The sequence below is a fragment of the Triticum aestivum genome, chromosome 4D (assembly GCF_018294505.1).
Source record: "Triticum aestivum cultivar Chinese Spring chromosome 4D, IWGSC CS RefSeq v2.1, whole genome shotgun sequence".
In the NCBI taxonomy this organism is placed as follows: Eukaryota; Viridiplantae; Streptophyta; class Magnoliopsida; order Poales; family Poaceae; genus Triticum; species Triticum aestivum.
Genome location: NC_057805.1, coordinates 443021367 through 443035992, shown reverse-complemented (window position 1 = coordinate 443035992; position 14626 = coordinate 443021367). Strand labels below are relative to the sequence as shown.

General features: G+C 45.8%; 1 protein-coding gene across 1 annotated transcript; it reads left to right on the top strand.

Moving 5' to 3' along the window:
- Positions 1-8005: 8005 nt before the first annotated feature.
- Positions 8006-13714, top strand: LOC123100248 (protein FAR1-RELATED SEQUENCE 5-like). Its single transcript, XM_044522201.1, has 9 exons — positions 8006-8672; positions 8810-9133; positions 9681-10228; positions 10342-10467; positions 10965-11229; positions 11334-12024; positions 12132-12559; positions 12673-12960; positions 13068-13714. Exons 3-9 carry the CDS (start codon positions 10125-10127, stop codon positions 13650-13652), a joined length of 2487 nt encoding a protein of 828 aa, XP_044378136.1. The 5' UTR covers positions 8006-8672; positions 8810-9133; positions 9681-10124; the 3' UTR covers positions 13653-13714.
- Positions 13715-14626: the final 912 nt, after the last annotated feature.

The following is a 14626-nucleotide window of genomic DNA, read 5'->3' as shown; positions in this document are numbered from 1 at the left end:
GTTGCGTTTTTACTAAGTGTGGTAAACAGGTTTCACATACTACCGTAACTTTTTTGGATCAAAATAGTCGGAGCAGAGAAAATTTTCTAGACCTAAAAAACAGAGGCAGGAGAAGTTCTTGAGGTTGAACACAGTTCTTATGCAGTAAAAAGAGGATTTCTTGCAGATGAAATGAGTTCCGAACGTCTACCGCAGTGGTTTTACGCAAGGATAAAGATCAACCGACTACAGTGGTGACGAGGACTGCCGAGTTTCTGGGCAAAGGTGACGAACACGAAGAACGGGAGGAACCCTACCACAGATCTGTTCTAGCAAGGCAGAGAAGACTCACCGGAGTTGAGGAAGAGCGAAGGTCGCCGCCGTTATCTGGTCCGGGTCAGGGTGATGCAGCGGCCGGGTCGATGAAGATCAGGGGCGCGACGGCGGCGGCGGCGGCAGAAGCTCGGGCAGAGGAACGACAGCGCGAGGAAGAAGAAGGAGAGTGTGAGAAGAGAGTGCCGGGCCGGCCTATTTATAAGGTAAGTCATAAGTGGGCGCGAGATTCAAGGAGACCACGGCGTGGTTATCTCCCCCTCACGGCGCCTCGATTTTCGCAAAGACAGTAAAAGCAGAGATCCGTTGCGGATCTGGCGGAGTAAAAAACGGACTTAATGGAGGATGACGTCACGGCGGATTATCCGGAGTCCGGAGAATGACGTCACTCCGGGTTATGGCCTTCACACGAACGGTAAGCCGGAGATTTTTCTGTCGGCAGAGTTGAAGATTGACACGAGCCGGCTCAAGTCAATCTGGGGCCTAATGTTGAGGATATAGACCTGGGAGTCACCCGCCAGGAGGGCCGGGTTACACTGAGGGTCATTGCCAGAAGCCCGGAGCTAAGTTTCAAGATAATGGGCCGGAGATGGGCTGAGACCCGGCGATGGCTTATTGCCCATAGTATCATCATTGTTATAGTAGACTTGTAGTGTAAGGCAAGTATTGTTTGGAGTCCGAGCCGGACACTCTTATGAGCCGGCCGGGACTCTAAGGGCCGCTGGGTGCCAACCTCCTATAGAAAGGGACGACCCGGCAGCGGTTTAGGGCGACAACAATCTGATCGAGAGCCGGGCATAGCTGTTTAGCTCCCTGGTTATCGAAACCCTGATTAATACCACCTCAACTGGACGTAGGCTTTTACCTTCACCGTAAGGGGCCGAACCAGTATAAACCCTCGTGTTCCTTGTCCCACTTAACCCCTTCAAGCTTCCCAATTGCGATGGCTCCACGACTAAGTCCTAACCCGAGGACATCTGCCGTGACAATTCCACGACAGCTCCACTCACTCACTCTTTGGAAAACAAGTTTCACATGCAACCTTGTATAAACCCAAAATCTTTGATCATCTTCATCACAAGCGTTCATTCCAACTCCGAAGGATGCTTACTCCATCCTTAGAAGGATTGCTGGGATGTCTTTGCATACTTGTTAGCATCTTTCAGGATGGACAAAACCTTCTGGTTGTATCACATACAACCTTTCCTCAAGAAATCGTCGAGGAAACAATGTCTTTGACATCCCTATCTGCAAGATTTCATAAATAATGCAGTAATGCTAATATAATTCGTAACCAGACTCTTAGCATCGCTACGAGTGAGAAAGTCTGCATCGCAGTCAACTCCTTGAACTTGCCGGAAAAACATCTTAACGAACAAGTCGAGCTTTCTTAGTTGGTGACACTTACCATCATTGTCTGTCTTCCCTTTAGAATACATCTGTACCCAACAGCCTTACGACCATCAAGTAGTTCTTTCAAAGTCTATACTTTGTTTTCATACATGGTCCTCTCGGATTTTATGGCCTCAAGCCTTCGTCGGAATCCGGGCCCACCATAGCTTTCTCCATAGCTCGTAGATTCATTGTTGTCTAGCAACATGACTTCCAAGACAGGATTACGTACCACTCTGAAGTAATATACACCCTTGTCGACCTACGAGGTTTGATAGTAACTTGATCTGAAGCTCCATGATCATCATCATTAGCTTTCTCTTCAACTGAGGCAAGTGCCACAAAACATCTTTCTGTGCTGGCTACTCTCTGATTGAAGTGAAGGTTCAACAACCTCATCAAGTTCTATCTTCCTCCCACTCAATTCTTTCGAGAGAAACTCTTTCTCGACAAAGACCTGTTCATAGCGACAAACAATTTGCCCTCAGATCTGAGATAGAAGGTATACCCAATCGTCTTGTTTGGGTATTCTATGAAGACACAATTTTCCGCTTTGGGTTCGAGCTTTTCTGGCCGAAGCCTATCGACATAAGCATCGTAGCCCCAAACCTTAAGAAACAACAACTTAGGTTTCTTGCCAAACCATAGTTCATACGGTGTCGTCTCCACGGACTTAGATGGTGCCCTATTTAAAGTGAATGTAGCTGTCTCTAATGCATAACCCCAAAACGGTAGCGGTAGATCGGTAAGAGATATCATAGATCGCACCATAACCAATAGGGTGTGACTACGACGCTCGGACACACCATTACGCTATGGTGTTCCAGGTGGCGTCAACTGTGAAACGATTCCACCTTGTCTTAGTGATTGCCAAACTCACAACTCAGATACTTTTCGCCTCGATCAGATCGCAGGAACTTGATCTTCTTTTATGATGATTCTCAACTTCACTCTGAAATTGCTTGAACTTTTCAACGTTTCAGACTTATGCTTCATTAAGTAATATACCCATATCTACTCAATTCATTGGTGAAGGTGAGAAAATAACGATATCCACCGCACGCGTCAACACTCATCGGATCGCACACATCAGCATGTATGATTTCCAACAAGTCACTTGCCCGTTCCATTGTTCCAGAAAACGGGGTTTTAGTCATGTTGCCAATGAGGCATGGCTCGCATGTTTCAAGTGATTCAAATCAAGTGACTCCAAAACTCCATCGGCATGGAGGTTCTTCATGCGCTTTACACCAATATGACCTTAAGCGGCAGTGCCACAAAAGTGGTACTATCATTATCAACTCTACATTCTTTTGGCATCAATGTTATGAACATGTGTATCACCACGATCGAGATTCAATAAACCATTCACATGGGGTGCATGACCATAGAAGGTGTTATTCATGTAAACAGAATAACCATTATTCTCTGACTTAAATGGATAACCGCATTGCAATAAACATGATCTAATCATGTTCATGCTCAACGCAGACACCAATGCAAACAACATTTATCTAGGTTCAACACTAATCTCGAAGGTAGAGGGAGCGTGCGATGGTGATCACATCAACTTGGAAACACTTCCAACACGCATCGTCACCTCGCCCCTAGCTAGTCTCCGTTTATTCCGTAGCTTTTGTTTCGAGTTACCATTCTTAGCAACTGAACCGGTATCTAATACCCATGTGCTACTAGAGTACTAGTAAGGTACACATCAATAACACATATATCAAATATACTTCTGTTGAAGTTGCCAGCCTTCTTATCTACCAAGTATTTGAGGCAGTTCCGCTACTAGTGACAGTTCCCCTAATAGAAGCACTTCGTCTCGGGTTTGGGTTCTTGGGTTTCTTCATTGGAGCGGCAACTGGCTTGCCATTCATGAAGTTTCCCTACTTGCCCTTTCCCTTCTTGAAACTCGTGGTCTTGTTAACCATCAACACTTGATGCTCCTTCTTCATTTCTACTTCCGCGGCCTACCGCGAACTGCTCCGGGATCATCTCCATCCCTGCATGTTATAGTTCATCACGAAGTTCTAGTAGCTTGGTGATAGCGACTGGAGAACTTTGTCAATCAATATCTTATCTGGAAGATTAACTCCCACTTGATTCAAGCGATTGAAGTACCCAGACATTCTGAGCATGTGCTCACTGAAAGAACTATTTTCCTCCATTTTACAGCTGAAGAACTTGTCGGAGACTTCATATCTCTCGACCCGGGCATGAGCTTGGAAAACCATTTTCAGCTCTTCGAACATCTCATATGCTCCATGTTTCTCAAAACGCTTTTGGAGCCCCGGTTCTAAGCTGTAAAGCATGCCGCACTGAACGAGGGAGTAATCATCAGCACGTGATTGCCAAGCGTTCATAATGTCTTGGTTCTCTGGAATGGTGCGTCACCTAGCGGTGCTTCTAGGACATAATCTTTCTTGGCAGCTATGAGGATGATCCTCAGGTTCCGGACCCAGTCCGTATAGTTGCTGCCATCATCTTTCAGCTTGGTTTTCTCTAGGAACGCGTTGAAGTTGAGGGAACATAGCGTGGGCCATTTGATCTACAAGACATATTGTAAAGATTTTAGACTAAGTTCATGATAATTAAGTTCATCTAATCAAATTATTCAATGAACTCCCACTCAGATAGACATCCCTCTAGTCATCTAAGTGAAACATGATCCGAGTCGACTAGGCCATGTCCGATCATCACGTGAGACGGACTAGTCATCATTGGTGAACATCTCCATGTTGATCGTATCTTCTATACGACTCATGTTCGACCTTTCGATCTCTTGTGTTCCGAGGCCATGTCTGTACATGCTAGGCTCGTCAAGTCAACCTAAGTGTTTTGCTTGTGTTCCGAGGCCATGTCTGTACATGCTAGGCTCGTCAACACCCGTTGTATGCGAACGTTAGAATCTATCACACCCGATCATCACGTGGTGCTTCGAAACAACGAACCTTCGCAACGGTGCACAGTTAGGGGGAACACTTTCTTGAAATTTTAGTGAGGGATCATCTTATTTATGCTACCGTCGTTCTAAGCAAATAAGATGTAAACATGACAAACATCACATGCAATCAAAAGTGACATGATATGGCCAATATCATCTTGCGCCTTTGATCTCCATCTTCGGGGCACGCATGATCACCTTCGTCACCGGCATGACACCATGATCTCCATCATCATGATCTCCATCATCGTGTCTTCATGAAGTTGTCTCGCCAACTATTACTTCTACTACTATGGCTAACGGTTAGCAATAAAGTAAAGTAATTACATGGCGTTTTCATTGACACGCAGGTCATACAATAAATTAAGACAACTCCTATGGCTCCTGCCGGTTGTCATACTCATCGACATGCAAGTCGTGATTCCTATTACAAGAACATGATCAATCTCATACATCACATATATCATTCATCACATCCTTTTGGCCATATCACATCACATAGCATACCCTGCAAAAACAAGTTAGACGTCCTCTAATTGTTGTTGCATGTTTTACGTGGCTGCTATGGGTTTCTAGCAAGAACGTTTCTTACCTACGCAAAAGCCACAACGGTGATATGCCAATTGCTATTTACCCTTCATAAGGACCCTTTTCATCGAATCCGATCCGACTAAAGTGGGAGAGACAGACACCCGCTAGCCACCTTATGCATCTAGTGCATGTCAGTCGGTGGAACCTGTCTCACGTAAGAGTACGTGTAAGGTCGGTCCGGGCCGCTTCATCCCACAATGCCGCCGAACAAGATAAGACTAGTAACGGCAAGCAAATTGAACAAATCATCGCCCACAACTACTTTGTGTTCTACTCGTGCATAGAATCTACGCATAGACCTGGCTCATGATGCCACTGTTGGGGATCGTAGCAGAAATTTAAAATTTTCTACGCATCACCAAGATCAATCTATGGAGTCATCTAGCAACGAGAGGAAAGGGAGTGCATCTACATACCCTTGTAGATCGCGAGCGGAAGCGTTCAAGTGAACGGGGTTGATGGAGTCGTACTCGTCGTGATCCAAATCACCGATGACCGAGCGCCGAACGGACGGCACCTCCGCGTTCAACACACGTACGGAGCGGGGATGTCTCCTCCTTCTTGATCCAGCAAGGGGGGAGGAGAGGTTGATGGAGATCCAGCAGCACGACGCATGGTGGTGGAAGCAGCGGGGATCTCGGCAGGGCTTCGCCAAGCTCAGCGAGAGGGAGAGGGTGTCACGGGAGGGAGAGGAAGCGCCAGGGGCTTGGGTGCGGCTTCCCTCCCTCCCCCCTCTTTTATATAGGGGTTCAGGGGGGGCGCCGCCCCCAGAGATCCCATCTCAAGGGGCGGCCAAGGGGGGGGGACTTGCCCCCCAAGTCAAGTGGGGCGCCCCCCACCCCTAGGGTTTCCAACCCTAGGCGCAGGGGAGGCCAAGGGGGGCGCACCAGCCCACCAGGGGCTGGTTCGCTTCCCCACTTCAGCGCATGGGGCCCTCCAGGATATGTGGCCCCACCCGGTGGACCCCGGGACCCTTCCGCTGGTCCCGGTACATACGGTGACCCCCGAAACTTTCCCGGTGGCCGAAACTGGACTTCCTATATATAATTCTTCACCTCCGGACCATTCCGGAACTCCTCGTGACGTCCGGGATCTCATCCGGGACTCCGAACGACTTTCGGATTTCCGCATACTAATATCTCTACAACCCTAGCGTCACCGAACCTTAAGTGTGTAGACCCTACGGGTTCGGGAGACATGCAGACATGACCGAGACGACTCTCCGGTCAATAACCAATAGCGGGATCTGGATACCCATGTTGGCTCCCACATGTTCCACGATGATCTCATCGGATGAACCACGATGTCGAGGATTCAATCAATCCCGTATACAATTCCCTTTGTCAATAGGTACGTTACTTGCCCGAGATTCGATCATCGGTATCCCAATACATTGTTCAATCTTGTTACCGGCAAGTCACTTTACTCGTACCGTAATGCATGATCCCATGACCAAACACTTGGTCACATTGAGCTCATTATGATGATGCATTACCGAGTGGGCCCAGAGATACCTCTCCGTCATACGGAGTGACAAATCCCAGTCTCGATTCGTGCCAACCCAACAGACACTTTCGGAGATACATGTAGTGCACCTTTATAGCCACCCAGTTACGTTGTGACGTTTGGTACACCCAAAGCATTCCTACGGTATCCGGGAGTTGCACAATCTCATGGTCTAAGGAAATGATACTTGACATTAGAAAAGCTCTAGCAAACGAACTACATGATCTTGTGCTATGCTTAGGATTGGGTCTTGTCCATCACATCATTCTCCTAATGATGTGATCCCGTTATCAATGACATCCAATGTCCATGGTCAGGAAACCATAACCATCTATTGATCAACGAGCTAGTCAACTAGAGGCTTACTAGGGACATGTTGTGGTCTATGTATTCACACATGTATTACGGTTTCCAGTTAATACAATTATAGCATGAACAACAGACAATTATCATGAACAAGGAAATACAATAATAACCATTTTATTATTTCCTCTAGGGCATATTTCCAACAGCCGGTTCCAGCATCGCGTTGTCGCCGTCGTTGGCTCGCCATGGCCAAATGCAGCATCCCCTGGTACACCGTCGAAGCAAAATTGCTTGCCGATTCCAGCAAAATCCGACACTGGTTCCAGCGCAAAAAGAGTGAGGACTACTGCCGGATGACCGCCTCTTTAGCACGGAGCAGCGCGTCGGTGACATCAGTAGCCTCGTAGCCACCGCCGTGCAGCCCACGCAGCAGCGCTCGTGGAAGCCCCTATAGTGACTCCGCGACCACCTCAAAGCACCTCAGCTCGCAACCGCATGGGGTCAGAGAGAAAAGGATGGCGCCGGGAAGAGGAGAATAGAGGTCATGGCTGATGGTCGGAGAGAAAAAAGAGGAGAGATCCATGGCACCGCCGGGAGAGGTCACCTCGGCTCGCGTGTCCGTGTATGAATTGGGGAAAGAAGAAAAAGCGAAGGGATAAGGTTTAGGCCCACACACGAAAACGTGTCTCTCTGTGCGCAAACGCAAGCGCGTGACGTAGGAAGCAATCGGCCAAGCGTTGCCACCAACGTTTTTCTTTTAATATGCACATTTTTCTTCCTAAAAAAGAGTGAATCAAGCACAAAGAGGAAAAGAAAAAAGAAAAAGAAAATATCTATATGAATCTCGATGTAAGATCAATGACATAGGACTTAGATGTACAAGACTTATGCCATATTTAGATGTGCAAAACTGAAAAAAAAAAACACGTTTTTCTGTTGGAGAAGCAATCGGGCGTACTCTGCCAGGACCGAAGAGACGGGACTCTCCCATGGCATATTAGGTTAGGGTTTCGACGGATGCCGCCGCCGCCGCATCGCGTAAAGGGGTCGGCGAGCTCGAGCGGAGGGGGGCCATCGGCGCATCCCAAAGGTGGTGGTGGACACGGGCTCGAGCGGAGAGACGCTGCACGAGCTCGAGCACCCACGGGCAGAGGAGGCTGATACTGCAAAGGACGACATCTACGAATCTGATCCCGACGAGTGTGTAGTCCATGTCAAGAAAGCAGAGTTCCACATGTCAAGAATGCTGCACGAGCACCCTGCGGAGGAGGCTGATACCAGCTTGAGTGAAGAGCTGCTAGACCAGCACGAGCACCCTGCAGAGGAGGCCGATAATGCCGAGGACATCCACGAATATGATCCTGACGAGTGTGTAGTTGATGTCAAGAAACCAGAGTGGCACATACAAGATAGACATGAAGCGAAACTTTTGATCGAACAGCTGAATCAATCAGGTCTGGGAGAGGATATCAGCGATCAGGAGTTCCTTGCTTACTTTAACAAGCTGGGTCGCGGGCCTCCGTGCTTTAATCTTAAAGCTGGGCTGGAAGATAAGGATCTCGATCAGCAATTGATTGACCATGCACTGTGCCGTTTCAGATATTACAAATACAAGGTTCCACATCTATCTTCACATGCATACCATGCATTCTATTGGGAGCATTTACCATTTCTTCTATGCTACATGTGCTGCATTATTTAACCTCTTGTTTGCATTTAATTTGATCTTGTATGCCATCTCATTGTCTACAGTTGACACAGCCCAAGGAAGAGCTGCATGATGATAACCTTCTTGAGGAAGGAGAGGACGATAAGGAAGAAAGGGAATATTTAGCTATGTTGAAAGAGAAGCAACTTCTATACCGTGAGGAAGGTGACACTACATCGGAAGAGGATGAAACTGAGGCTGATAACCTTATGGATAAAAATGAGGCTGATTTTAATCTGGAGTTTCTTGAGGAGAACAGATTTTTCATTAGTTTTGAAAAAGACGGAACACTCGATTGGTTTTTCCATCCTGCTTACTGCAAATGTGCTTCCCTGAGTGACTACGAACGGCTAGTCCTTCAAAATTATGTGAGTGATCTTCATCAATTTATAATTGTCGTCAGTTGTACTAGCACAAATGTCTGGCAATCACATTACAGTCTCCAAAGCTATGGCAGTCTTGTTTACAAAGAAGTAGAACAACATAGCAGGACCAGATTATATATACACCAATTGCACTGAGATGTGAGTTCTTGGTACGTTTAGTGAGCTGTAGTAATCTTTGCTTTAAACAAAGTGTTCATAACGTTTTGATACACGGGAATTTGTAACTCATAAACTGAAATATGGCGACAACCAGAAAAATATTCTTCCTCCTTGTTGCTTAATGCTCACTATGAAAAGGTTCGCTTGTAGACTCTTTGACTGCCCCTAATGATTTTCTTTAAGCAGCTGAATTGTATTTTTCTGATAAATATTAGCCACCTCTTTAGTTCTTTATCATATGTAGTTTTAATTAAATTGTTAATTTTGCAGCTTCAAGTCTTCCAGTTAAAATATAGTTCCTTTGGTTATAGCATGTCGTTCTAAACATTTCTAAGCAATCGGTTTTCTATCTCTATCCTTTTCAATGTAGGGCGGTACTGAGTACACCCGGTGGAGTTACTACCACAGCTACCTTCATAGCTATGATGGAGACGCGAGATTCTGAACCATGGTTCGGCCGAACCTATGGTCCACGCCGTAGGATTGCCCAGCCTTCTGCATGTGGATCCGTGTACCATTTGAATTCAAAAAAGGATCAATTAAGGCCCAAAGAGCCAGAGGCCTCGTTAGTCTCTTTGATTCCAGCGATTAGCTGGCACAGCCCTAGGCCTGCGGAGGCTAGTTTTTTTTTCATCGTAATGATGGATGGCACACTTATCTAAAAGCTTTAGCACTTGAGCCGATGGATGTTGGGCAGGACCATGAATAAAAAAAGCTATCCTGTGCTCATTCATTTGTGGTACTGTTCATCTTCCAGGCTGCTACATATAGCGGATGAGGAGCCCATTTTGCCAACAACTCCTTTGCTCGCAGCATGAGAGCTCCATCCGGCATGTATAGCGAAGAAGACACCTCTTTAGACCATCAGCACATGGCTGTTGATCTCACTCCTGCCGGCATGGATACGCTCTCTAACAGGTATTTACCCCGTTCAGTGGCCATCAGAAAGATGCCGTCTCATGTTTGATTTACATACTTATCTTTTTTCCCCTGAAAAAATTACTCAAGCACCTGCGACCCCCTCCTTTCAGATCAAACAAAGGCATCACCGAGCTATCAGATTGTTCTAATCCTGGCTGTGGTGTTGTTGATTCAATCACAGCGAATCCAGAGTTCTCAGAACTGCATTCTGGAAGATCGGCACCTAAGCGGAAAAGGTAGTACATTTTGTTTTTTTTACACTGGGATTTTTTAACTATTGTTAGAAGTAGTTTTTCTGTGGTGTACGATGGTGATAATGGCATAATTTATGAACTGCCAAGTGTCGTTTGTGTTGTTAATTAGTCTTGTTCGATATTTACAGCGAGGTTTTCAATCGTGTGAACCATCAGCAAAACGTCAGGTTTTGTGTGTAAATGACAGCTAGTTTTTTTATTAGTACTATTTTAGACTATATTTGCCGCCGTTAAAATTCATCAATGTTTGTGAGTACGACAGGATGTTCTTCGGAAAACATATCAACACAGTCTTTTAAGCAACACAATCCAAAAAATCATGCTTAAAAAAATATTTAGCATAGTTTTGTAAGCACACTGTGCAAACAGGTCATGTTTTATTACTCCTCGGTTGTTTTGTTTCTCTACGTTTTTGCTGGGTCGTTACGTTATTATAACTTTGTTTTAATACTCTATAACGGTTTTGCCGAAATATGTAGTAAACGGGAAGCGTTTGAAGGAATGGACTACAGAATTGCCCCTGCAGTAAAAAGTCCGTTCCAGAAGTGTGTGGAGCGCGCTGCTTTTAGGGGCGATGCAGATGTGTTCGTTCCAAGTGTTGGAACAATCTTTGATTCAAAGGATGAAGCCTACGATTTCTACAACATGTTCTCTTGGGAGTGTGGTTTTGGTATTCGCTATGGAAAGAGTAGCACTAATAACAAAAATTACAGAACAATGCAGGACATCGTTTGCCAGTGTGCGGTATGCATCATTTTAATCTTAATTGTTTGTTTTTGTCTCGGTCGGATTATTGGTTCATACTTTTTTTGTCTGCCTTTCACTCTGTGTCTTTACCATTATTACAGGGCAAAGAAGAAAGGCCCAACACAACAACATGCCGCACTGGTTGTGAAGCTCGTATAAGACTACATCGAACTGACGACCATGGATGGTATGTGACCGTTTTCATTAACAAGCACAATCACCCACTATCTGTGAAGTGTGGCGAGAAAAAACAGTGGAAATCACATAGCGTTATAAGTCCTTTAGCAAAGGATTTTATTCGTAACCTCAGGGAGAACAACATCAGGTTTGACCAGATATACAACATATTAGGGTCAGGTCTTGGCTCTTCTCTAGGCGTGCCTTTTAGGAAGCAGACATTGAGAACTCTGTGTGCAACCATAGCTCATGATTCCATCGCTGATGATATGGCCAAAACCACTAGTATACTTCAGGATATGAGTGCCACAGATCCGGACTTCAAAGTTTGTGTGCAAGTAGAAGGTGAAAGCAGGGTGAAAACAGTAATATGGTGTAATGGTAAAAATCAGCTGGATTATGCACATTTCGGTGATGTGGTTACTTTCGACACCACTTACAGGACCAACCTGTATAACATGCCATTTGGGCTTTTTGTTGGTGTGAATAACCATTTCCAGTCTATTATTTTTGGCGGCGTCCTCATGGTTGATGAAAAGACTCCCACATTTGAATGGGCATTCAGAAACTTTATTGACTTGATGGACGGGAAACATCCTACTACTATATTGACAGGTCACATTATAAAAGTTGTCTTCATACATTGTTGTAGTTTGTCAGGTTATACATATGCTATTATATGTTCGCCTTAGTTTGATCATTCTTCTTTGGTACTCCTACAGATCAATGCAAAGCTATGCAAAATGCTTTACGAAGTACAATGCCCCACACCCGTCATAGGTGGTGCAGATGGCATGTGTTAAAGGTCTTGAAAGAGAAAATTGGACACGTGTACAACAAACATTCTGCCTTCAAGAAGGAATTCCACGCATTTGAGCGAAAGTGGCATCAATTGATTAAAAAATACAAACTTCAAGGAAACAAGTACCTTCGCAGGATTTTCAAGTGGAGGGACATGTGGGCAATGCCATACTTCATGGGCACATTCTGTGCCGGGATGACCAGCACGCAACGGAGCGAGAGTGCGAATCATCTCCTCAAAAAGTTCATCAGCAGATCATCCCCAATGCACTTGTTTGTTAAGCAGTACAACAAATTGCTTGATTCCAGGAGCCAGGCAGAAGACGAGGCAAATTATGTCAGCAAGCAGGTATAAAAGGCATGCATGTATTTTGTTTATATAGTATGAGTACTACTCCAGCTACTATCTGACATTATTTTATTTTATCTCACACATTATATACTTATTCCACTGAATAACAGACACGCAGGCGGCTTGTAATTGGCGCTACTATCGAGATAGATGCAGCGGCTGTGTACACGAAGGCCTTGTACAAAAAATTTTCACACGAACTTTTTAGATCAGGCTCATTTGATGCACGCCGTTCCAAGCCTGGACACGTCTACAAGGTCAAATTGTCGCCGCAACTAGCCTTAACTGATTATGACAAAAAGGTATTCACCGTCAAAGTGGAAGACGGTGGGGACTTTGTCACATGTGATTGTGGATTTTTTGATCATGTCGGCCTGTTGTGCTGCCATTCATTAAAGGTATGCACACATTTTTTTCATTATGGTCCTATGTCATGCGTCTCAAACTCATTTTTACAGCACTACATTAATGATTTCTCATCTGACTCGTAATTTTGTTTTTTCAGGTATTAGTTCAGAACAATATTGGCAAGATTCCACCAAGGAATATAGTCAAAAGATGGACTTTATGGGCAAGGGAATCGAGACCACTGCACCTGGCAAACGAGGGTGAAATGGGGGAGCTGTCTTCCCAAACTACGTATAGAAGAAATGTTCTATATGTGGCTGCTATGGACCTTATCAAGGAGGCAGAATCCGGGTCTGAGTCATTCCAAACGGCGTTCGCAGCTATATGTGAGGCAAAAGAAAAAATTGCAAGTAAGAAGGCTTCAGATATGCTTATTGATACTATCGCCGAACAAGCAAATCCTGTCCGGCATACCATAACTGATGTTGGGTCAGAAACCCAACTTCTTCCTCCACAACGTGTGCTGTCTAAAGGACGACCTAGCTCCCTTCGCCCAAAGAGTCGTATGGATTACATTGTGGCTAAGAAAGCTAGAAAACACTACAAGGACGGCCCATGCCATGCTCATGAAGATACTGCCGGTCCAATGCCACCCCCTCCATCCAAAAAAAGGATTGTGAAGTGTAGCCTATGCAAGATTCCGGGGCACACAAAGGGTAATTGCACTGCTAGGGGAGTCTGAGCGCAAATGTTCTCATGTGGTTATGCAAGTTTATGTTCAGTGTCACTTCATTTAACCTGTAGCGTCCTTGGTGTACTATGTTTTGTACTGTGTTTTATTTTTACATGAATCCGTATGTTCATGGATTTTTGTTATCTTTTTTTTGCGGCTCCATGCATGATGAATTTTCTTTTCTAACTTATATCGACAATCTCTTTTTGTTCTCTTTTTGTTGGTCCTATCTTTACCACGCCTTCAAGAATATAGGACAGGTTTTCACACCCGGCCAACACACGACGCCATAGAACGCCACACCCACGCCACCATGCCGCCCACATCCCATGGTCATCTGGCAGCACCGAATACACGGATTTTCCCATGAGCATACCGCTACCACCCCCATTGTCGTCCCAGGAACAAAGACCTTGACACCATCTCATCCGAGACCCGCCGCTATTCAAGAAAATAGAAGATTGGAAAGGCCCCGTCTTTCGCACCCCTGGCCAGCCCAAGCACAAATACCCGATAGGGCGGCCCAAATGCTGGCCTCATCGACCCGTCCTGTTGCACCCAGTGAGAGACTAGTCCGGTCCTACTACCGGGGCGCGAGACGAGCGACAGATCACGACTGGGAGATGTCCAGCCCTTCGACGAAGGCAGCACACGGACGACGATGGAAGGGAAAGAAGGACAAAACAAGCTGCTAATCGATGGCCGACGTCGAAAATCTCTAGCCGCCGCCGCAAAATGACCTATACAATCGCCACGAGCCACCACCATGTCTTACCGCCTACAGTATCGTCTACGGAAAATGGTCAGATCTAGTTACGCCGAATCGGCTAGATCCAGCTACTTCTATAAGAGGCCACCTTGTGAAGCCTAATGCGTCGACTCTCGCCGATGCCAGCGTGCCGCCAACTCTCGCCGCCGAGCCACGGAGAAAGGGTAGAAGAAGCCTCGCCGCCGACGCCAGCTGGCCTTAGTCTGGCGGCATG